We start from the raw sequence: 26,080 nt of genomic DNA on the forward strand, positions 1-26,080 counted from the left end.
CCAGGGAACTGCACTGTTATTTTCCCAAGAAGATTGGTAGAAGCCCCACATGGCATTTATTTTTCTCATGACCCACAACTCTAGTAATGGGTCTTCTGTGTTTTATGATTCAAAATGCAGGGCTGTTTGCATTGCAGCTTAGATATGCTGCAGGGGCTTATTCTGTTTTTATACCTCGCTCAATATTAGCAACATTTCATGCCACCTGGTAAATGGAATCAAGCAGCACTTCCCCATCTACTGCGTCTAGAACCCAAAGAAGACTACCTTTGGGTACCGTACTTGTTTCTTTTCATATGAAATGCAAGATATGTAGGGTTTGTCTTTTACTTTGCAGAGGGTGTCAGGTCATGCCCCTGATCACTGGACTCCTAAAACTTTACTGATATGACAGGTTCCTAAATATTCCTTCAGTGTATCTCCTGCCCTTTTGTAGCACGTGTATTTTACTTAGTCCTCCTACATTCTAGCTTGTTGTTTAGTCACTAAGTGGTGATTGACTCTTTTGCGACCCCATGAAATACATAGCCCACCAGGCTCGTCTGTCCATGAGATTTCCCAGGCAAGAATACTGGAGTGGGTTTCCTTACATTTTGCTTATCTAGCCAGGTTAGTACAAAATCAGTCATAGTGTGGATCAACATGACCTTTTCTGGGATGTCCAAATCTCTTCAACTACATGTGGGTGAATGCAGCCATATTTTAACCCTAAATTAATACCATTATCCATTCCATGTGAGTGCAAACTGCTTCTCTTTCTCTTTTCAGGTAGGAATAGAAAAGAATATATATATTTGCCAAATCAATGACTGCACTCCTACCACATATCTAAGGTCATGTTGATCTGCTCTAGTATAGTCACCACACTGGCAGAGCAGGTACAGTTACTTAATCTACTACTTGCTGACATTTGCAATAGATATTATTACCTTCCAGGGATGATCTGGTTTCTGCAAGGGTCCAGTTGGGTCATTCAGTGCAGATATTGTATAGCCAACAAGTCTGCATCCTTTAGATCTTTAAACAAAGCACTAATTTCTGGAAGGACTTTCTCCATGGCCTCCCCAAACTGATCAAGGACCTAATGATAGCATTGCACAAACTACCAGAATATGAACTCCAATAATACACTCTAGGACTGAGAAAGAACTACCAAATGGGCCTGTGAATCTAGTGGACCCATTATAAACTGAAACTTGGCAAGGATTCTTAATCATTTCCAGTCCCCTCTAAGTGTCTACTCTCATGGAAAGATCATGATGAAACTGGGTTTCTGAAAATTGCTTAGAATTTGAACATGGAATTATGATATTCAGTAACGTAATCCTTTTCAGTCTCTCCGTCATCCATTTTTTATTTTCTTTGATGGTACAAATAGGGCAATACCTTTGTAGGCTGCCCATATAACACAATAGAATAGAAACTATATTCTATAATATTAGCCATCCCTCTGACAGTTGGTAAATCAGGTATCCACATCTGCTACTCCATCCCTGATGCTTATTATAATAATTTATCCAGCTGTTCCAGGCACTGCTATCTGATCTTGATGTTTTCAAGACCTTATCATGCCAAATACCATCAGTGAAACTCTCTCTATATTATCCCCTCCTACCGTCATTGCCTTGGCCTACAGAGAAGGGCATCACTGAAGTTTATGGTGATTCTGATACCTTTCTCACCAGCACATCCCAAGGCCTTGGTCCTTCCTGTTGGGCTTAATTATTTGGCCTTACATATGTAGCATGTAGATGACAGAATATCCACTTCCCTGAGCCTTTCCTTCCTTTACTCCACTAAGTGGTACAGTCATTCTTTCATTTAAAATTCACTTAGAATGGGCCACCATATCGTCACCGTGCTTATTTAACTCCTATGCAGAGTACATCATGAGAAACACTGGGCTGGATGAAACACAAGCTGGAATCAAGATTGCCGGGAAAATATCAATAACCTCAGATATGCAGATGATACCACCCTTATGGCAGAAAGTGAAGAAGAATTAAAGAGCTTCTTGATAGAAGTGAAAGAGGAGAGTGAAAAAGTTGGCTTAAAGCTCAACATTCAGAAAACTAAGATCATGGCATCTGGTCCCATCACTTCATGGCAAACAGATGGAAAAACAGTGGAAAACAGTGACAGACTTTCTTTTTTGGGCTCCAAAATCACTGCTGATGGTGATTGCAGCCATGAAATAAAAGACGCTTGCTCCTTGGAAGAAAAGTTATGACCAACCTAGATAGCATATTAAAAAGCAGAGACATTACTTTGCCAACAAACGTCCGTCTAGTCAAAGCTATGGTTTTTCCTGTAGTCATGTATGAATGTGAGAGTTGAACTATAAAGAAAGCTGAGCACTGAAGAATTGATGTTTTTGAACTGTGGTGTTGGAGAAGATTCTTGAGAGTCCCTTGGATTGCAGGGAGATCCAGCCAGTTCATCCTAAAGGAAATCAGTCCTGAATGTTCACTGGAAGGACTGATGCTGAAGCTGAAACTCCAATACTTTGGCCACCTGATGCGAAGAGCTGACTCATTTGAAAAGACCCTGATGCTGGGAAAGATTGAAGGCAGGAGGAGAAGGGGACGACAGAGGATGAGATGGTTGGATGGCATCACTGACTCACTGGACATGAGTTTGAGTAAACTCCGGGAGTTGGTGATGGACAGGGAGGCCTGGCGTGCTGCAGTCCATGGGGTCACAAAGAGTCGGACACGACTGAGCAACTGAACTGAACTGAACTGAACTGGAGTGGGCCATCATGTTATTTTCAATGCTTTTGGGAACAATCCCAGCAAAAATGTTGACTGTCTTCTAGGATCCATGCAGAACGTTGATTCCTCTATCTTGGGAGAATGACTCCATAACAATAAACTCTCTCCTACCCAGTCTTATGGCCCTGCTCCAGTCTTATGACAAAGGACTCTCAGAATCCAGTTCCATGTATATCCTTTGGTTTCAGTTGTAATTGCTCAGTAGGACCTACAGCTCTGTTGGTGTAGAGCTCTGCTGTTGTTCAGTCACTAAGGGGTGTCTGACTCTTTGTGATCCCATGGACTGCAGCACACCAGGCTTCCCTGTCCTCTGGAGATCCTGGAGTTTGCTCAGATTCATGTCCATTGAGTCTGTGATGCTGTCCAGCCATCTCTTCCTCCGCTGCCCTCTCCTCCTTTTATCTTCCGTATTTCCCAGCATCAGGGTGTTTTCCAGTGAGAGCTCTGTTACTCCCATATAAGCTCCAGCACATCTGGGCTCTAGTTTAAGAGAGCTCTGTGTCTTAACTCTATTTTAAGTTAGTGGCCAAAATGTAGGGTAAGAAACTCAGGGGGATACATTTTGTGTGACAGGTGTCAACTAACTACTACTTGGTGCTTGCCAAGGGCATTTGCCATCTGCCTCTGCATAGATAAATCCTGTGCAGCTGCAGCTGTTGACCTTTGAAATGCCCTGAAGGGAGTTCAGGGTGAAGAATGAGGCACTCTGTGCTCCAGGAAAACTGGTGGAACAGGTCTTTATATAGTTAGATATTTTCAGGAGCTGATTTCATGATCCCAATCCTTACATCTCCTCATATCTAGAAAAACACAAAATCCCTTCACGGTGACATCAGCTCCTCGTGACTAGCAGAATACCTTTTGTAGAATATGCACTTGATTGCATGTACTCCCCCTTCACCATAATCATTTGCATTGACCTTCTGACACTAACTTTGGAGTAGTTTCTCAAAGCTATCTGAGGGGCTGTCTCCCAGGCTGCAGTCCTAATCTTGCCCCAAATATAACAACTTGCGTGCTCACATTGTGCATCTTTTCTTCAGTTGACAGACTTCTGCATTATTTTCAAGCAAGGGGAACATCCCTATGCAAGATTGGGTGTAGGTGTTGATATGATAAGGGACAATTTGATATTTTATAGATTCAAAAGTTTCAGAGAAGTCTAGATGCTCAAAAGTTTGGGGACATATCTTGAACTCCTCCCATCGTCAATGCAGGATTCTCATTTTCTTCCCAACCAGATCCTTAACCCTGGCAAAATAGATTTGATTGACAATTTAACCTTGTCCCGAGTTCCTTCAACTTGAGAAGTCTTCAACTTTCTCTATCCTCTGATTGTAACTATATAATTTAATAGGGAAGCCCTTCCACTCAGTCTGAATTCATATCATCCTATTGCAGGGAAGAGCCAATTCTGGCTCCACGTTGGAACTGTTTCTTTGACTTGCTTTTCATTGCTTTGGCTATTATGAGTATACATAACAGTCTGCCTCACAGAACCCTGCTACTCTGCCTGACTGATAAACTAAAGTGCCTTTGTTCAGCTCACAGAGAACTAACATGTCCCTGGCCACCTGTGAATGAAGAAGAGATTAATACATTCCTTCTATAAGCTTGTCATTCCTGGAGATGTTTTGCAAGACTGGTGGCCTTTTTTACTTTATTTCCTTGCCACCTCTCCCTCTCCCATTCTACTTTTTTTATTTCCTCACCTCCCCATCTCTGTTCTAGAAAAGAACCTGATCAGATGGTTACTCTGAAACATTAGTCTGCTACCTTCTTGGTCGGCCGGCTTTCTGAATAAAATCACATTCCTTACCTCAACACCATGTCTCTTGGATTATTGGCCCATTGTGTGGCAAACAGAGCAAGCTTAGACTTGGTACCAATATCTTTTTGCTATCTTTTCCCAGATTCCAATGTTGTTTTGTAATAGTCATCCAGTTCCATTGCCCTGGTAATTACTATTTCCCCATACAGTTCACCCATACCAGCTGATGTGTGGTATACCCTGTTACTAGCGTCCTATCCCTGTTCATTTTGTGAGTACATTGTCAGTTTCCACCAGTGATGAGGTGTTCATTGATTGCCTGTTAGTGAGTGATGTCATTCTGAAAATGTATCTTGTATTTTTTCACACTGCTCTCAGTAACAAGAGTTAGTGTCTGGAGACTCCAGAAATCAGCCTCTGGATAAGGTATAATGTGCAAACTATTAGTGATCAGATCATTGAGATCATCGGGAAGTCAAAGGGAACCAACAGGAGGGAGCAGAGAAGAAACCAAACTAGGATGCAAGCCCAGCAAAGACCTGGCCCACCACGACTATCTAGCTCTTGAGAATAAGGCAGTGAGCTGACAGCTGGAGGCTCTCTGATGACACTCAGCAGTATTTTTCTTGTTCACTGCAACTCATTTTCCTTTTGGCATTCTATTTTCTTTCCTTTAACTGCACTTTGTAAAATGAGGAGCTTTATGTTTCCTTGTGGTGTATTTATTTACTGTCTTTGTCTCTGACTTTAAGCTCTGTGAGTACAGCAACCATGTCCATGTGTCCAACTTGAATATTATTACTTCTGTGCACATACATACTCACTATATATATGTGTGTGTGTGTGTGTGTGTGTGTGTATGTATTTATATATGTATGTATTTATATATGTGTATATATATGTATTTAATGAACAAATATGATGAATATGATTGTCTCTACAGTTGTTTTAAAAGTTTAAATTTACTTGACTAAATAATGCAGAATTTAAGCAATTCTTTGTTAATTTGTATGTCTCATATAGTAGGCTACTACAAGAACTACATTTTGCCCTATGATTTTTAGCAACAACAAGAAAAAAATGCCTGTTCAAGATAAGAACTGAGTAAATGAATCAGTTCAGATCAGTTCAGCTGCTCACTCATGTCCAACTCTTTGCAACCCCATGGACTGCAACACACCAGGCCTCCCTGTCCATCACCAACTCCCAGAGTTTACTCAAACTCACGCCCATTGAGTTGGTGATGCCATTCAACTATCTCACCCTCTGTTGTCCCCTTTTCCGTCTGCCTTCAATCTTTCCCAGCATCAGGGTCTTTTCAAGTGAGTCAGTTCTTCACATCAGGTGGCCAAAGTATTGGAGTTTAAGCTTCAGCATCAGTCCTTCCAACGCATATTGAGGAATGATTTCCTTTAGGATGGACTGGTTGGATCTCCTTGCAGGCCAAGGGACTCTCAACAGTCTTCTCCAACACAATTCAAAAGTATCAGTTCTTCAGTGCTCAGCTTTCTTTATGGTCCAACTCTCACATCCATACATGACTACTCGAAAAAACCTAGCTTTGACTAGACGGACCTTTTTTTTGCAAAGTAATGTGTCTGCTTTTTAATATGCTATCTAGGTTGGTTATAATTTTCCTTCCAAGGAGCAAGCGTCTTTTATTTCATGGCTGCAGTCACCATCTGCAGTGATTTTGGAGCCCAGAAAATAAAGTCTGTCACTGCTTCCACTATTTCCCCATCTATTTGCCATGAAGTGATGGGACAAGATGCCATGATCTTAGTTATCTGAATGTTGAGCTTTAAGCCAACTTTTTCACTCTCCTCTTTCACTTTCATCAAGAGGCTCTTTAGTTCTTCTTCACTTTCTGCCATAAGGGTGGTGTCATCTGCATATCTGAGGTTATTGATCTTTTCCCAGCAATCTTGATTCCAGCTTGTGCTTCCTCCAGCCCAACGGTTCTCATGATGTACTCTGTATATAAGTTAAATAAGCAGGGTGACAATATACAGCCTTGATGTACTCCTTTACCTATTTGGAACCAGTCTGTTGTTCTGTGTCCAGTTTTAACTGTTGCTTCCTGACCTGCATACAGATTTCTCAAGAAACAGGTCAGGTTGTCTGGTATTCCCATCTCTTTAAGAATTTTCCACAGTTTGTTATGATCCACACAGTCAAAGGCTTTGGCATAGTCTTAAAGGAGAAGTAAATATTTTTCTGGAACTCTCTGGCTTTTTCAATGATCCAACAGATGCTGGCAATTTGATCTCTGGTTCCTCTGCCTTTTCTAAATCCAGCTTGAACGTCTGGAAGTTCATGGTTCATGTACTGTTGAAGCTTGGCTTGGAGAATTTTGAGCATTACCTTGCTAGCATGTGAGATGAGTGCAATTGTGCTGTAGCTGAGCACATTTGCCATTGCCTTTCTTTGGGATTGGAATGAAAACTGACCTTTTCCAGTCCTGGGAGAACTGCTTTGTTTTCCAAATTTGCTGGCATATTGAGTGCAGCACTTTCACAACATCATCTTTTAGCATTTGAAATAGGTCAACTGGCTGGAATTCTATCACCTCTTCTAGCTTTGTTCATAGAGATGCTTCCTAAGCCCACTTGACTTCGCATTCCAGGATGTCTGGTCTAGGTGAGTGATCAATCATCGTGATTATCTGAGTTGTGAAGATCTTTTTGTATGGTTCTTCAGTGAATTCTTGCCACTTCTTCTTAATGTCTTCTGCTTCTGTTAGGTCCATCCTATATCTGTCCCTTATTGTGCCCATCTTTGCATGAAGTGTTCCCTTGGTATCTCTAATTTTCTTGAAGAAATCTCTAGTCTTTCCCTTTCTGTTGTTTTCCTCTATTTCTTTGCATTGATCACCAAGGAAAGCTTTCTTATCTCTCCTTGCTATTCTTTGGAACTCTGCATTCAAATGGATATATCTTTCCTTTTCTCCTTTGCCTTTTGCTTCTCTTCTTTTCACAGCTATTTGTAAGGCCTCCTCAGACAACCATTTTGCCTTTTTGCATTTCTTTTTCTTGTGGATGGTCTTGATCACTGCCTCCTGTACAATGTCACGCACCTCCTTCCATAGTTCTTCAAGCAGTCTGTCTGTCAGATCTAATCCCTTGAATCTATTTCTCACTTCCACTGTATAATTATAAGGAATTTGAGTTAGGTCATACCTGAATGGTCTAGTGGTTTTTCCTATTTTTTTCAATTTAAGTCTGAATTAAATGAATACAAGATGAACAAATGAATGAACAAATGAATAAACTACATCAAAAGATCCATTTTTGACCCATTTGAATAAGTTTTTTGGAAATATTAGAGCATATATTCCAAGAGAAAATGCACATGAGTGGTTACGCCTTTATTAAGCATCCTTGTTTTCATTAGAACTCAAGAAGATGTCAAATGCTAAGTAACTTGGTTCGGTGTTAAAGGTTCATTTAATTAAAAAGAGTGTGGGAAGGACTCTTTTAGGCCAGGGGTATGGCAGCCAGTTCCCCATTTCTGCTTTGTGGAGATAGAGCCAAGCTTTTGAGGTGGGAGTTGTAGAGGTCTGATACATAATCAAAGTTGATGCTGAAATTGCAAAACAATCTGTGCCTATCATTTGTATTGGAAGTTGCTGTTCATCAAGTACATGTTGAAAGAAAACTATGTTATGGTCGCTAATAAAAGAGTGTGAAAGCTATCCTAGTGTCACTAAAGCCAGATTTGGGAATAGATGATGAAAGATGATAATCCTGTCCCTTTGTCAAATGTTAATGCAGCAGTATTTAAAAATACAAACAAAAAATGGTCATGCAGTGGTGCACCCATCACAAGGATAATCCTCATCACCCTGAGGATGATGAGAACAAAGAAAAATGAGCAGATGATATCTCTGAATATCTGAACAACTTCCTGAAAGTTGACCAAGGAACATGGTTTGATCTTACATTGGCAGGAAAGTACTCAGGAAATCAAAGATCTGCTTGATGTTACCAGCAAGACTGCTGTCAATATGATCAAGGGGAAAACTGAGGAGATTTGAAAGACATTCAATATCAAAAGTGATTTTACTGAAGAAGGGGAAACCCAGGTATGCAAAGAGAACCAGCGATGTGAAGAGAAGTGAAATTGGTGTCTGATGCTGCAACGGTGTAGCAATTACTCCAAATACTAGTTGCACTGTTTTGTTTATAATTGTAATATTAGAGAAACAGACAACAAATGCAGCAGCGACTCAATTGTATTAGCAGAATATTGTCCTTATTGCATGTGTAGTTTCAGCAGCGATTCCAAACTTATGGCTCAGTTTCTGCTAGTATGATCAAAAGTTTCCTTTTTCTTTGCTCTGAATAAAATTGAACTGTTGATTCTCTATAGAAAAAAATTTTAAAAATATAAAAGGAGCGTGTCCTAGATTCTACTTATTGGATCTTACAGAGAGTAAGTAAGTAATAAGTAAATTATTTAACTTAAGTGATGCATTAAACGTTGGTAAAAAGTTACTGTGGCAAAGACAAATAACATTTTCAAATACAAATGAGCATTGCAAAAATAAAAACAAAGAACCAAATAAAAAACAACATCTTGAAAACACAGCATAGAGAAAATAGCACTGATCTGTGATGCATGAGAGATGAAAGCTCTGTAGCTCTGGAATTTTGGTTGTTACCTAACCTGAAACTTGTTACTAAAGATGAGTTTCAAATAATTAGGAAGATAAAAAAAAAAAAAAAAACTTACAGGGAATTTAAAAAAATAATAATTAGGAAGACCACTCGAACCAGGTACTGTATAATTTGGTACAAACTATAAACCTTGTGCTACAGCTGGGCAAATAACTGAAATTTGGTGTTCTGCTACCGTACTCAATTAGTAAATGATTTTATTTGAATGTCACTGAGTAATTTTGATCTATTCCAAATTTAATTTACTTCTCTAAAAATATAAAATCATATTGGGGTATTATAAACAATCACTGTCTGAAAAGGAGGGGTATATGTATTAGTCATGTGAAATATTCTCAAAAACTGTTTAAAAAGTGAAGTATAAAAACAAATTTTAATCAGTTGCCTAAGACTACTGTTACCCTATCAGTTCTTCAGTGAGGAAATATGATTCTATGCTTTCAGAGTGAAATTCATTCTGAACTTTTTAAGTTTCAGCCCATTAAAATTAGGTTATGAATGGTAAAGTAAGAGGAAATTCAGTAAAATTTTGGAATCTACTAACTTGCCATTCCAATCTCTATATACATAAATACAGCTCCTAATTTGAGCTGTAAATATGGATCTTTTGGCAAGAAAGTTAAGATCCAAACCAAAACTCAAACCATGAGAAAAGGAATGTACAATACTATCCTGAAAGTCTGAAACACTCCTACAAAAACTAATCTTCCTTCATTCAAATTTAATCTTTACTGACTTTGTGATTCAGTTCTTCTACTTCTAGAGTTGTGTGATATGTATTATATCCTAGAGAGGGATCCAAATTTAAGATAAATATATAAGATAGGATCCTCCAGCTCCCTGCCCAGATGCCCTGGGACCTGGCACCTCCCATCAGTGGGCCCACACCAGACCCAGGACCCTTCAGGCCCTGCAGTTCACATCAAGGGTACCCTTTGAGCACACAGCTCTGGAGAATGGAGAGGGGTGTGCTGCTGGGTTCCATAGAAAGTGTGCTATAAACTGAAATCAACCCAAGTAAAATGTGCTGCATGCTAAGTCGTGCCTGACTCTTTGCAAACCTGTGGACTGTAGCCCGCCAGGCTCCTCTGTCCATGGGATTCTCCAGGCAAGAATACTGAAGTGGGTTGCCATGCCCTCCTCCAGGGGATCTTCCCGACCCAGGGATTGAACTTGCATCTCTTATGTCTCCTGCATTGGCAGGCGGGTTCTTTACCACTAGCGCCACCTGGGAAGCCCCCAGCCCACCTAATACATAGAAATGTAAATAGAGAATCAGGTAAAATGAGGCAAAGAAGAAATATGTTACCCAGAAGGAAAAGGAAACAAAATGGAGATAAGAACTCTACTTATAAAGAGTTCAAGGTAAAGATCATATTAATACTAATATTGTGTATGTTAGTTGTTCCTGACTCTTCACCATACCATCTAGAGTAGCCCACCAGGCTCCTCTGTCCATGGGATTATCCAGGCAAGAATACTGGAGTGGGTTGCCATTTTCTACTCCAGGGGACCTTCCTCCCCCAGGGATCAAACCTGGGTCTCCTGCATTGCAGGTGGATTCTTTATCATCTGAGCCACCAGAGAAGCCCCAACACTAATGTTAATTTTAATTTAAATTTTTACACTTAAATTTAAGTGTGTGGGGAAGCTGTCAAGTCACAGAGGCAAACAATGTTTTTAAAACCCAAAGTTTTAGTTGAAAAGTTTTGAGTTTTATCCTTAGCAACAGATTCTGCCAGTTGTTTTCCTTGAAATGACATGCTCACTTCATTCATTTTTGGTGTCTTTCAAATACCCAAGTCTTAATCAACATCATTTGTCTCAATTATTATTTTAAGTAAAAATGGTGTTCCACGTCAAAAGGGGCTAGTTCAGCTCACAAATCAACCAGTTGCAGAAGTGCTTTACTGTGTCCTCTGGTATGAAAGTGCTTTAAATATCTGTCCCAAGGATCATGCAGAATATTAAGAAGATATGTACCCAGAAATCGAAGCTTAATAAAATTATTAATTTCCACTGCTTCATCAAAGACAAGAAAAAGAGAAATACATAAAAAAGAGCAATACCTTTTCCAAATACCTTGACACACTGGTTGTCAGTACTTTGGCATCGTCCATTGTAACAATATGCAGTCCCCAACCTGCACAACTGGCCATTCATGGCAAATGTGTCAGGAACGCAATTCCTGGAAGTCCCATTGCAATACTCAGTAAAGTCACACTCTGGATCCACACTCTTTCTACAGGGAGTGCCTGCTACTGATATCTAGGAGGAAAATGAAAATCATGTTCTATGAGTGACTATACTCAATTTCTTACTGAAGAGAATGTGCCTGATTACAGTGAGTCCCCTACATACCAATGCATTCTACTCCATTTGGAAATCCGATTTGTTCATAAATCCAACAAAGTTAGCCTAGGTACTTAGCTAACACAACTGGCTGTATAGTACCATACTGTAACAGATTTATCGTCCTTTTCACACAAATAATACATAAAAAAACAAACAATAAACATTTTAAATCTTATAATATCTTGGAAACTACAGTAAGAATTACTGACTGGAGGAGGGAGACAGGTGAGACATGGGACAGCTGAAGGACTGGCAGGAATAGGAGACGGAGGGCGATGATTCAATCACGCTTGATGATAATAGCATGGGTTCTGGCTCGTTGGGGAAGCAAATGCACGTTTGCCATCTCTGACAGTTTGCGACTTGAAGGTTCATAGGGAACTTAGCATATTGAGACTAGAGAGGATTGCAGAGCCCTACGGCTGAGTTCTCTGAAGGACAAGGCAGGCAGAGTATTCATGATGAAGCCTGAGGAAAAGTAACTGTCTCAAAGGCTAACAGGATCCTCCACCAGAGTTTTGCATTTTACATAAAAAGACCATCAGACTAACCAGCATTTGGATGGAGACAGATGAAACAGATGAAACATACTTGCTCCTCAAAGCTGGAGAAACACTGCCTCTACCATTTTCTTCTTGGAGATACCCAGGAGACAAACTCCCTGGTTTCATATGTGCCACTATATTTAAAATAGATAACCAACAAAGACCTACTGTATAGCACAGGGAACTCTCCTCAATATTCTGTAATAACCTAAATGGGAAAAGAATTATGCATATATAATATGCATAACTGAATCCCTTAGCTGTACACCCAAAACTAGTACAACATCGTAAATCAACTATAGTCTGATATAAAAGAATTTTAAAAAAATGCTTCCTGGTTTTAATATCTTGCTTGGACTTTTACTAACTTATTTGTGTGAATGAGACACATAATTCCTCATTTGTAAACTTGGGATAATAATCATTCTCTCATAAGGTTCTTGTTAGTATTAAACTGAATTAATGTAACAAGTGCTTAGAACAACATATGGAGTAGCTATTATCATTGTTGTCATCATCACCATTATATTTATCATTTGCGAGCTAAAAGTCCTCTTTGTATAGCTCAGATAAAGAGTACATTTATGATCATATCTTTATTCCTTGTTGACTTAATCAGGCACTGTTGCCTTCTATGATGAAGTTCACCATGGTCAGAAGCTGACATTCTATGCAAGTTGAACTAACACACACACTCTACCATCCAGTTCTATTGACTTAATACTTAACAGACTGAGACAAAGATGAGCAATAAATGAATGAAAGGCATCTTATAAAGGATTGTATGAAAAAAAAACTCTTTCAACCTAGAATTTCATTCTTAGGAAATATATACTTCAATAATGAATGTGAAATAAAGACTTGCCCAGGAAAATAATAACTAAGAGAATTGATTTCAGCAGATAGAAGTTACAAGGACTAGTAAAGGGAAGTCTTCAGATATAAGGAGTATGGTACTGAGCAGAAATTTACAGAAGGAAATAAAGAGACCCATAAATGGGATAAATGATGTTATTGGCAAAATTCTGTTTTCCTCATCTTACTTGCTCTAAAAAATAAGACTATATAAAGCAAAACGAGTAACAAAATATTTTGTGTTTATAATATGTGGGAGATGTTCTTTTATACAAGGTCCATCTCCATACATGAAGTGGTGAATTATATGAAACCAAACTCTGATTGATCAAAGATCTGTAAACTCAGAGAAACTGTTAATAGTGAAATGATTTTTTAAGGTTAAATAATAAACCGGTAGCAGTGACAAAATCAAATCATGTTGTACAGTTTTAGAGGGTATACTTAGTTTGCAGACCAATTGCAAGGCTCATAAATAGCTACTGGGAATTCAAAATAGTATAGCCACTTTGGAATGTAGGTTTACAATTTCCTATAAAACTCCATATATACTTACTGTACAAACCAGCAATTTCATTTATAGTTATCTAAGTGAAAAAACCCTCATATTCATGCAAAATCTGCTTATGAATATTTTTATAGCAGCTGTATTTTCACAACCCCAAATGGAAAATGAACCAAACGTCCCTCAACTGGGAACTGTATTAACAAACTATGGTACATCCTTAAATTGCTTGCAATACTATTCAGCAATAAAAAAGGAATGAATTACTGATAAACACAATATAAATGAAGCTCAAATGCATAATGCTAAGAACTGTGGTGATGGAGAAGACTTTTGAGAGTCCCTTGGACTGCAAGGATATCAAATCAGTCAATCTAAAAGGAAATCAATCCTGAATAGTCATTGGGAGGACTGGTGCTGAAACTGAAGCTCCAATACTTTGGCCACCTGATGTGAAGAACTGATTCCTTAGAAAAGACCCTGATGCTGGGAAAGATTGTAGGCAGGAGGAGAAGGGGATGGCAGAGGATGAGATGGTTAGATGGCATCATCGACTCAATGGACATGGGTTTGAGCAAGCTCTGGGAATTGGTGATGGACAGGGAGGCCTGGCGTGCTGCAGTCCATGGGGTTGCAAAGAGTCGGATATCACTGTGTGACTGAACTGAAGATGTCTATTTATAATGTTTACACACATGAGATTCAATAAAATGCAATTTGCTTTTGCAAAACCAGAAATGCAGAAAACAGATCTGTAGTTACTAGGGCCTGTGGGTGGAGGTGTGAATTGTCTTCAAAGGGGCATGGGGGTCAGGGGGTTTGAGAGAACTGGTAATGAAATTTCCTATCCTTTGATTGTGGGGCTAGTTATAAGGCTGAATATGTTTGTCATAATACTCAGAAACATTCACCAAAAGAATTTTACTCTAATGAATTATACTCTAATTGAAAAAAATGGGCAAAAAGAATGTATGGGATATTTATGTGTATATAACTTACCAGAGTTGGAATTAAAATATTTTGCATTATGAAACTTGCTTTCTAAGTGTATGCATATTTAGCCTGCACTTATTAACTCTTGTACTATATTCAATAACTTATGTAACCATTCCAACAACAGTAAATATAAATTTTGCCTTTAAGATTTGCTACTGCAAATTATCCTGTAATTAATATTTTTTTTCCTAAGCTTTCCATACATGGTCATGTTTCTAAGGTATATACATAAGACATAAACTCATAATAATCAATCAATTTAATAATTTATACTCTATTTGGAATATGCAAAAATTGCTCAGGAAAGGGATTAACGTAATTCAAATTTCCAAAAACGCTATGCAAAAAAGATCTTTAGTCCCATTCCTTAGATAATATCTGGCATTGCTTTTAAAATTGCTATTTGGATAACTGCTCTGTGATACTGTGTTATCATTTTTATTTGTCTTTATATTAATTACTGCAGAAGATCAGTGTACACACTGAACAATTCTACTTTTCATTGTTGTAAATTTCTTGGGTACTCCATTTGCCACTGTGTGTGTGTTTGTGTGTGTGGTGTGTGATTCAACTTTGCTTTATTAATGTGTGAGGATTCTTTGCATTTCGCTACCCTACACATTTGGACTTCCCTTGTGGCTAAGCTGGTAAAGAATCTGCCTGCAATGTGGGAGAGCTGGGTTCGATCCCTGGGTTGGGAAGATCTCTTGTAAAAGGGAAAGGCTACCCACTCCTGTATTCTGGCCTGGAGAATTCCATGGAATATACAGGGCCTGGTGCACACAAGGTTCAGTATTCTTGCCTTGAGAACCCCATGAACAGTATGAAAAGGCAAAAAGATAGGACACTGAAAGATGAACTCCCCAGGTAGGTAAGTGCTCAATATGCTACTGGAGATCAGTGGAGAAATAACTCCAGAAAGATGAAGAGACAGAGCCAAGCAAAAACAACATCCAGTTGTGGATGGAACTGGTGATGGAAATAAAGTCCATGCTGTAAAGAGCAATGTTGCACAGGAACCTGGAATGTTAGGTCCATAAATCAAGGCAAATTGGAAGTGGTCAAACAGAGAATGGCAAGAGTGAACGTCGACATTTTAGGAATCAGAGAACTAAAATGGACTGGAATGGGTGAATTTAACTCAGATGACCATTATATCTATTACTGTGGGCAAGAATCCCTTAGAAGAAATGGAGTAGCCATCATAGTAACAAAAGAGTCCAAAATGCAGTACTTGGATGCAATCTAAAGAACAACAGAATGATCTCTGTACGTTTCCAAGGTAAACCATTCAATATTACAGTAATCCAAGTCTATGTCTTGACCAATAATGCTGAAGAAGCTGAACAGTTCTATGAAGACCTACAATACCTTTTAGAACTAACACCCAAAAAAGATGTCCTTTTCATTATAAGGGACTGGAATGCAAAAGTAGGAAGTCAAAAATACCTGGAGTAACAGGCAAATTTGGCCTTGGAGTACAGAATAAAGCAGGGCAAAGGCTAATAGTTTTGCAAAGAGAATGCACAGGTCATAGGAAACACTCTCTTCCAACAACACAAGAGAATACTTTACACATGGACATCACTAGATGGTCAATACCAAAGTCAGATTGATTATATTCTTTGCAGCCAAAGATGGAAAAGGTCTATACAGTCAGAAAAATCAAGCACAGGAGCTGACTGTGTCACAGACCATGAACTCCTTATTGCCAAATTCAGACTTAAAGTGAAGAAAGTAGAGAAAACCACTAGACCATTCAGATGTGACCTAAATCAAATTCCTTATGATTATACAGTGGAAGTGACAAATAGATTCAAGAGATTAGATCTGTTAGACAGAGTGCCTGAAGATCTATGAATGGAGGTTCATGACATTGTACACGAGGCAAGGATCAAGACCATCCCCAAGGAAAAGAAATGCAAAAAGGCAAAATGGTTGTCTGAGGAGGCCTTACAAATAGCTGTGAATAGAGAAGAAGTGAAAGACAAAGGAGAAAAGGAAAGATATACCCATTTGAATGCAGAGTTCCAAAGAATAACTAGGAGAGATAAGAAAGCCTTCCTCAGTGATCAATGCAAAGAAATAGAGGTAAACAATAGAATGGGAAAGACTAAAGATCTCTTCAAGAAAATTAGAGATACCAAGGGAATATTTCATGCAAAGATGGGCTCAATAAAGGACAGAAATGCTATGGACCTACCAGAAGCAGAAGGTATTAAGAAGAGGTGGCAAGAATACACAGCAGAACTATACAGAAAAGTTCTTCATGACTCAGATATCACAATGATGCGATCACTAACCTAGAGCCAGACATCCTAGAATGCAGTCAAGTTGGCCTTAGGAAGCATCACTATGAACAAAGCTAGTGGAGGTGATGGAATTCCAGTTGAGTTATTTCAAATCCTAAAAGATGATGCTGTGAAAGTGCTGCATTCAATATGCCAGCAAATTTGGAAAACTCAGCAGTGGCCACAGGGCTGGAAAAGGTCAGTTTTCATTCCAATCTCAAAGAAAGGCAATGCCAAAGAATGCTCCAGCCACAGAACAATGGCACTAATCTCACATGCTAGCAAAGTAATGCTCAAAATTCTCCAAGACAGCCTTCAACAGTATGTGAACTGTGAGCTTCCAGATGTCAAGCTGGATTTAGAAAAGGCAGAGGAACCAGAGATCAAGTTCTAACATCCTTTGGATCATGAAAATAGCAATAGAGTTCCAGAAAAACATCTACTTCTGCTTTACTGACTATGCCAAAGCCTTTGTGTGGACCACAACAAACTCTGGAAAATTTTTAAAGAGATGGGAATACCTGACCACCTAACCTGCCTCTTGAGAAATCTGTATGCATGTCAGGAAGCAACAGTTAGAACTGGACATGGAACAACAGACTGTTTCCAAATCAAGAAAGGAGTACATCTAGGCTGTATATTGTCACCCTGTTTATTTTACTTATGTGCAGAGTACATCATGAGAAATGCTGGGCTGGATGAAGCACAAGCTAGAATCAAGGTTGCCAGGAGAAATATCAATAACCTCAGATATGCAGATGATACCACCCTTATGGCAGAAAGTGAAGAAGAATTAAAGAGCCTCTTGATGAAAGTGAAAGAGGAGAGTGAAAAAGTTGGCTTAAAATTGGACATTTAAAAAACTAAGATCGGGGCATCTGGTTCCATCATTTCATGGCAAACAGATGGGGAAACAGTGGAAATAGTGACAGATTTTATTTTCTGGGCTCCAAAATCACTGCAGATGATGACTGCAGCCATGAATTAAAATATACTTGCTCCTTGGAAGAAAAATTATGACCAACCTATATAGCATGTTGAAAAGCAGAGATATTACTTTGCCAACAAAGGTCTGTCTTGTTAAAGCTATGGTTTTTCCAGTAGTCATGTATGGATGAGAGAGTTGGATTATAAAGAAAGCTGAGAGCCGAAGAATTGATGCTTTTGAACTGTGGTGTTGGAGAAGACTCTTGAGAGTCCCTTGGACTGCAAGGAGATCCAACCAGTTCATCCTAAAGGAAATCAGTCCTGAATAGGCATTGGAAGGACTGATGCTGAAGCTGAAACTCCAATACTCTGGCCACCTGATTCAAAGAACTGACTCATTTGAAAAGACTCTGATGCTGGGAAAGATTGAAGGTGGGAGGAGAAGGGGACAACATACTATACAATGGCTGGATGGCATCACCGACTCAATGGACATTAGTTTGAGTAAACTCCAGGAGTTGGTGATAGACAGGGAGGCCTGGCATGCTGCAGTCCATGGGGTCACAAAGAGTCAGACAGGACGGAGTGACTGACCTGAACTGAACTGAACTGATATAGGGGTATACAGGGTCGCAAAGAGTTGGACACAACTCAGCTACTTTCACTTTCACACATTTTGTTCCACATTTTGTCTGATATGCCTGCTATATTTTTTCCATTAATAATTTGACTTTATAATTGCTTTGAGAGCTAATTTATTTTTTTTGTACAGGACTGTATATGTTTATTCTACTCTTTTCAGGTAAATTAGAAGATGGTAAACTGAGGTTTCAACATAATGGAAGAATCAGTACTAATTTTAGATGTCTTCTTTATCTCATCATATTTGTCCTTTAATGCCCGTGGTTGTTTACGCACTCTCTACTTTGTTCCACTGAATTTTTTCTGAAGTCTATCAATTCCGCATTAATTCAATTCATATAGCATTCTATCATCACAGTTCAATCATCAACCTAAATGTTGGAAACTTACCTCACATTTTGACGTACAGCATGATCCAGAAGCACACTGTACTGGACCTTTCAGTTTACATGTATTATAATCACAGCAATTCTTAAACTGACATTCCTAAAATTTCATAAGAAGAAATACCATTTTAGTTTCACCACTTAATAGTTCTTGTTTCTCAGCTTCTACTTACTACTCTCTTGTGTTCAACTTTTCAACTATATAATATACTTATGTTTAGTGAAGCTTTATTATTTTACTATTTCTAGAATTCTCAAAGCCACATGCAACTATAAGAACTAAATCAATAATATCTAAAATAACAATTGATCATTTGCATTCAATATTTAAAATATGTGGTAATTAATTAATAAATTGGAATTATAACATGGAAATTATAAGTAATTTGGATATAACCTGGATATAAATATAACATGGAAATGGAAATGTAACACTTGAATTTCCAAGAGAAAACTCTTCTCAGCTGTCTTTTTAGTGACTTGTTTACTAAAATTTCCCTTTATGAATAAAGCTAAAGAAAAGTTAGGATATATACATAACAAAAATATATTTAATATAGGAATCATGTGCACATTTTACTATAACAGAGATATGTTGAAAAAAGGATATTTTGACATATATTTTTACAAGGTAAATGACTGTCAACTATTATTCAAATTAGATGATAATTTTAAATAATGTTAACCAAATATTTTTCAAGTAAATGCATTGCATTTATATAGTCTTTTAATAGTTCTATATTCTTAAAAATTTGTAAAATTAAATATCTTCCATTTACTCAAAAATCAAGTTTTAAAGATTTTGTCCTTAATAAGAAGAAAAGATTCTACTTCATTTAAAATTTTTCAAATGTTTCCTATTTTTCTTATGTTTATGTGAATAGATGTGTATTTGTAAATATTCCCATCATAGAAATAGTATAGAAGATATGGAATAAACTCTGGAGTTGTGATCATACTCTGCAGTTTCCTCAGGTTCTCACTGGTTATGTTATCCTTAAAGAATGAGTTCGAGTGTGTAACTCTTTCCTGTACTCTATTTCAGGGTTTAATGTTCCAAAGTTCAATATCATGACATGAGTGTATGTGCATGTATATATTCTCTCATGAAAAGGAAATAAGGATGCATGACCAAACAATTTTTATCAAAACTAATTATGAGGAATCAGTTTAATTTATAACAAGGTAACTTGCAAATGGTGTCTTATTTTTATTATTAGTTCTCTGATTACTAGTGTGTTTGAAAATGATTTTGCATTTTGCACAATTTTATTTATGAATAATCATTTCTTCTCACAATCTTCACCATTTGCATAAGGATTTTTGTTTATTCATTTTCCTTTTTTCCCCTTTAAATAGGGGTGGCTTTTTAAAAATCTCTAGGTTAATAACTTTTCCTTGAAGTCTATTGTTTGTCTTATTAATGGTGTCTGTTTGTCATTTCCTGTAATTTGCAACCTTCTTCTTCCTTTATGACTATTGCATTTTATATCTCATCACCAAGACCTTCAACATGCCAAGACTATAAAATATTATCAATATTTTACTGATATTTTATTGCTTTTTAAAACAACCAGTCTGTTGTTCCATGTCCAGTTCTAACTGTTGCTTTCTGACCCGTATACAGGTTTCTCAAGAGGCAGGTCAGGTGGTCTGATATTCCCATCTCTTGAAGAATTTTCCACAGTTTATTGTGATCCACACAGTCAAAGGCTTTGGCATAGTCAATGAAGTAGAAATAGATGTTTTTCTGGTACTCTCTTGCTTTTTCGATGATCCATCAGATGTTGGCAATTTGATTTCTGGTTCCTCTGCCTTTTCTAAAACCAGCTTGAACATCTGGAAGTTCACAGTTCACGTATTGCTGAAGCCTGGCTTGGAGAATTTTAAGCATTACTTTACTAGCGTGTGAGATGAGTGCAATTGTGTGGTAGTTTGAGCATTCTTTGGCATTGCCTTCGGGATTGGAATGAAAACTGACCTTTTCCAGTCCTGTGAAACCGACTTGGTTGCATAAATTTAGCATGGAATTGTGAATTTCCATCATAATATTTGGCACCAGCCCTTTGTTCACCTCTTGTTAGTTTTCAGGTACATACATCAAGGACTCTCATCATTGACCACCCAGATCTCTCTTAACCACAGCTGCTTGGCCTCAGGTATTTTGGAATTCAGCAATCCCTAGTGACATTGAATGCCCCACTCCATAATGGTACTTCCAGCCATCAACCCTAGTCTATAGAAGAAAGCTACCACTGAGATTTTCAGCAATGTTGGAATCTTCTCGGAAATTCATTTCTTCATTGATTTAGTGAAAAGGGTGCCCTCTCGGCCACTCAAATAAATAGGTGCTAGTTTTTGTATTAAAATATGGCCACTACTCAACTTGACTCTTCCTGTATTACTCCATTAAGGTAGTTCTGGCCTAACAACCTCATTTATTATAGCCCAGATTGTTTCCCATCTTCAAGGTTCCACCCAGCAGCAAATCAAGGCTGGCCCTAGGTTATCCTGGATGAAAGGATGCCCACGCTCACTCAGTCGTGTCCAACCCTTTGCAGTCTCGTGGACTGTAGCCCACCAGGCTCCTCTGTCCATGGCGTTTTCCAGGCAAGAATACTGGAGTGGGTTACCATTTTCCTTCTCCAGGGGATCCTCCCAACCAAGGGATTGAACTTGCTTCTCTTGCACCTCTTGCATTGCAGGCAGATTCTTTACCAATGAGTCACCTGGGAAGTCCTCTAGTGTGAAAGTCACTCAGTTGTGTCAGACTCTTTGTGACCCCATGGGCTATATAGTGCATGGAGTTCTCCAGACTAGAATACTGGAATGGGTAGCCTTTCCCTTCTCCAGGAGATCTTCCCAACCCAGGGGTCGAACCCAGGTCTCCTGCATTGCAGGTGGATTCTTTACCAGATGAGCAACAAGGAAAGTCCCCTACCAAGGCATTAAATCCTAATTCACTAGACAGCATCCCCCTATCAATAAACTCTACCTTACCTAGGCTTATATTTTACCATCTTGGGGCCAACATCCTTGATATCCCTCCCTGGCATGTTCTCCATGTTCTTGCCCACACGTATTAGCAACTTCTATAATTCAAAGAAATAACCTCTTTATTCCAATAGCAGAGAGTATGTCTTCACTTGGACTGCGTTTAGACTTGGCACTAACTGGTGGTCTGGTACCAACAAGGGAAGGCAGAGACAGATCTTGAGAAGAATAGGCATCCTCTTGTCAGACATCTGTCTCATGTAAGTCTCTGTGGTCCACACACAATGTGATGTTCTGCTCCACCAGGAAGTGGGCAGCAACTTCACAGCCCAGGGGCTTCTGAGGAATCTGGAGGTTTAAGTTTCTCAGGTGCATCTATTCAAATGTGCCAAGTCCAGAAATGAGTACATGGGTACTTATTACTATGTGGCCAACATGAAATACACTGTCAGAATCCTATTTTATATACATAATTTTGTCTATTGATTTATTTACTTCTGGCTTCGCTGGGTCTTCACTGCTGCACGCGGGCTTTCTCTAGACGCGGTGCACAGGCTTCTCATTGCAGCGGCATCTCTTGGTGTGGAGCTCAGGCTCTAGAGCCTTCGGGCTCTGGTGGTTGTGGCTGGTGGGCTCTAGAGCACCGCCTCGGTACCTGTGGTGTGCAGGCTTAGCTGCCCTGTGGCACGTGGATTCTTCCTGAACTACTGATGGAAACTGTGTCTTTTGCATTGGCAAGTAGATTCTTCAGCACTGAGCCACCAGGGAAGCTCCAGAATCCTGAGTACCCGCTTCCTAGGACAATTTCTGACTCAGCTAATGTGCTTTGAGTTTCCCCAGAAAGAGACTCGGAAACAAGAACTGTCGTGGTGGTTTAGCCGCGAAATGGTAATCAAGTCTTTTGCGACTGTAACCCACCAGGCTCCTCCGTCCATGGGATTTCCCAGGCAAGAATACCGGAGTGAGTTGCCACTTCCTTCTCCAGGGGATCTTCCAAACCCAGCGATCAAACGCACATCTCCTGTATTGGCAAGCGGATTCTTTACCACCGAGCCACCTGGAAAGCTGGCAATAAGGATGCATATTAGTAATTTATTTGGAAGGTGTATTATTTCCCTACTGATGCTGTTACAAATGACCACAAACTTAATGGTCAAACTTAAAATTACACAAGCTAATTTTCTCATACTTTCTATAGGTCAGAATCTCAGATAGGTAAACTAGGTCAGGTTATTTGCTTACAGTCTCACAAGTATAAAACCACAATGTGGAGAATAAGCATCCTGTTGCTTTGGTAGCCATCAGCCAAGGATTAGTCTTTTCTCCAAGAAAACACCAACATTTCTTCTTATTCTTCCATGTGTCTTCTTCAGCAGTAGCAGTTTGAGTTCTTCTCACCTTCCAAGGCTTTTTGAGCCCCTTTCTGTAACAGCCCTCTGATTTCACCTGGAGAATATTCTGTTTTTGATGGCTCGTGTGCTTAGACTGGGCCCACTCAGATAATTCGGAATAATGTCTCTTCTTTAAGGTCCATAAGCTTAATTACTTCTGCAAATTACCTTCTGCCATGTAATATGCATATTCACAAATTCCAGGGATTTGAGAGCAGATGTATTTGAAGGTCCATTCTGCTTACACCAAAGCACTGGCATGGGATATTAGGGAAGGGAAGCAAGCCAACACATGTGAATTCGTGAGCTGGTTACAGCTCCTGTAAGATAAAGCTAAATCTCACATGTATCATTCCATTGTGTGTATATATATACACTACATCTTCTTTATCCATTCCTCTGTCGATGGACATATGCATTGCTTTCACATCTTGGCTATTGTCAACAAGGCTGCAATGAACATTGGACTGCATGTATCTTTTTAAATTATGGTTTTCCCTGGATATACGCCCAGCAGTGGGATTGCAACACCATGGAATATTACTCAGCCATTAAACAGAATGAAATAATGCCATTTGCAGCAACGTGGATGGACCTAGAGATTGTAATGCTGAGTGAAGTAAGTCAAACATAGAAGATGAAATATCATATGACATGGCTTATATGTAGAACCTAAAAAGAAATGATGCAAATAAACTTACATACAAAAGAGAAACAGACTCACAGACTTAGAGAAAGAACTTATGGTAGGCAGTGCACACTGCTATATTTAAAATGAATAACCAACAAGGACCTACTGTATAGCCCATGGAACTTTGCTCAATGTTATGTGGCAGCTTGGATGGGAGGGGAGTTTGGGGGAGAAAGGATATATATATATATATATATATACATATATATACATAGCGCTAAATCCCTTCACTGTTCACCTGAAACTATCACAACATTGCTAACTGGCTATAATCCAATACAAAATAAAAAGTTAAAAACAAAAAAACCCCACAAGTACCTCTGGGAAATGATACAGAGTTGGGGACAGAAACCATTTTTTGTAAAGGATGAAACAGCCAATAGTTTCAGTTTTGTCGAAATGCTATGCCATATGGTCTCTGTTGCAACTATTCAACTCCACTGTTATAGCACAAAAACAGTCACAGACCACATGCCAACATATAAGCATGGATGCATTCCCATAAAGTACCATTTACAAAAGTGAATGGCAGCTGAATTTGGCCCATTGGCTATAGTTTGTAGAACTCGGACACAGAGCATGCCTTAGAGAATTTCCTCACGCGGAGCAAACCATCGGGGACATTATCCACAATCCTAATTATTTGAGGGCTGATTGCTAATCCTGAGTACATTAAGTTCCCCTTGGCAAGTGCCCGAGTATTCTACTCTATTGAGGACAGAACAAACACTACAACACAAAGTATCAAGTACATGAAGCAAAAACAGGAATAATCAGTGCCAAGGAAATATCAGCAGGGCATTGTCAGCATATGCTATAGTTATCAGTCTATCTGTAGCCTGCAGCTGTGGAAACTCACTTTGTGTAGGTTTAGCCTTAGATTATGCTGCTTCGTTTTATATTTCATTAAAAATAATCAGAAGATTTGTCAAGTAACTGACACATATTCAGGGGTAGGTGAATGCAGATGTGCATAGCGCTATTTGTCAAAAAACTAAGATGACATTGGAAAATCTGAGACAGCCAGAAAACATATACATATATACATATATGCACACATACATTCATACATATAAGGAAATGGTAGATGGTTAAGAGTATTTGTAAGGATTTAAGTTACATAAATAAGTAGTGGTTAGCTACTTTTGTTGGTGGGTGAGAAATTCATATAGGTGCTGGGGGAGTTATCATGAAGAAGCTTTATTTTATTTAAATAGGGGGACTTGTTAAATAGTAGAAAATAATGATACTATACAAACTAAATATCTGGTCCTATCAGTTGAGAATAGTGTTAATTGCACATTTGGTTGATGCAGATATAGAATAATAGATTCCATATTTATCTTTAGAAGGGTTATATAGAGCAAATTTTGATCATCCTGAAATGTGGAAGTGCAGAAATATTTGGGAATAATTAAGAAAAACCCATTATAATGTTTAGACATTCTCACAATGACAAAAGACAGAAAAATGCTGGACCAAATTCAGAAGTTTATAAAGAAAATAGAGACTGAAGTCATAAGATTTAGGCTACAAGAGAATTCATTTAATATACATATTCAAAATTTCTCTGCTGGCATAATTGGGAATGGTGTGTACAAACCCAGATTTCATGACTACTAATCTTCACAGTTGAAGAGGTATGTGGAAGTGATTCATATATCTTAATTTACCCTCACTTTTATATCTTAATTCTACTGAAGACTTAATTGCATATATTATTCCATATATGCCATGGTTGCTTATTAGAAACATGCAAAATTGTGCTCATATTTCAGTCTTAATCACTCACCTGTTCACTGCCACAGTCGCATTCTTCATGAGTTTCCAAAATCCCATTACCACACACTGATTGATTGTGATTGAACGGTTTCAATATTGGAAACTTCTGAAGACACTGAGCCTCAAATGTTGAAACAAAATATCTATATTCATGCATGCTACAGTTGCTAAAAATCTTTACACCACTGGAAACTCTAAAATGAAATAATAGTCCTCAGGTTAAATAAACGTAGCTAATAAAACCACATCTAAACAATGCACCATATATAATGATATAAACTGTAAGATGCTCCAAATGAAAAACTTTTACTTTTTGGTGGAGACAATGTCAATTATGATTAATTTTTTAAAATTTTATTTTTCACTGGAGGATCATTACTTTACAATATGGTGGTAATTTCTGCCATACATCAACACAAATGAGTCACAAGCACACACATGTCACCTCCTCTTAAACCTCCCACTCACTTCCCTCCCCAACCTACCCCTCTAGGTT

General features: G+C 38.6%; 1 protein-coding gene and 1 pseudogene across 4 annotated transcripts in view; one reads left to right on the top strand and one right to left on the bottom strand.

Annotated features, from left to right (window-relative positions):
* Window positions 1-26,080, bottom strand: part of LOC145518872 (disintegrin and metalloproteinase domain-containing protein 18-like) — a 94,930-nt gene that overhangs the window by 35,851 nt on the left and 32,999 nt on the right. For all 4 annotated transcript variants that reach the window (XM_081524002.1, XM_081524004.1, XM_081524003.1 and 1 more), the window contains 3 exons: window positions 25,595-25,778; window positions 18,731-18,826; window positions 11,294-11,492 (listed from right to left, as the gene is read on the bottom strand). In XM_081524002.1, the coding sequence (XP_081380128.1) occupies window positions 11,294-11,492; window positions 18,731-18,826; window positions 25,595-25,778 (479 nt within the window). The remainder of the gene's footprint in view (window positions 1-11,293; window positions 11,493-18,730; window positions 18,827-25,594; window positions 25,779-26,080) is intronic.
* On the top strand, window positions 4,977-8,665 carry LOC145517055 (S-phase kinase-associated protein 1-like; annotated as a pseudogene).

Source organism: Giraffa tippelskirchi, chromosome 8, assembly GCF_054371585.1.
Source record: "Giraffa tippelskirchi isolate mGirTip1 chromosome 8, T2T-mGirTip1v1.2.pri, whole genome shotgun sequence".
NCBI classification, from domain to species: domain Eukaryota; kingdom Metazoa; phylum Chordata; class Mammalia; order Artiodactyla; family Giraffidae; genus Giraffa; species Giraffa tippelskirchi.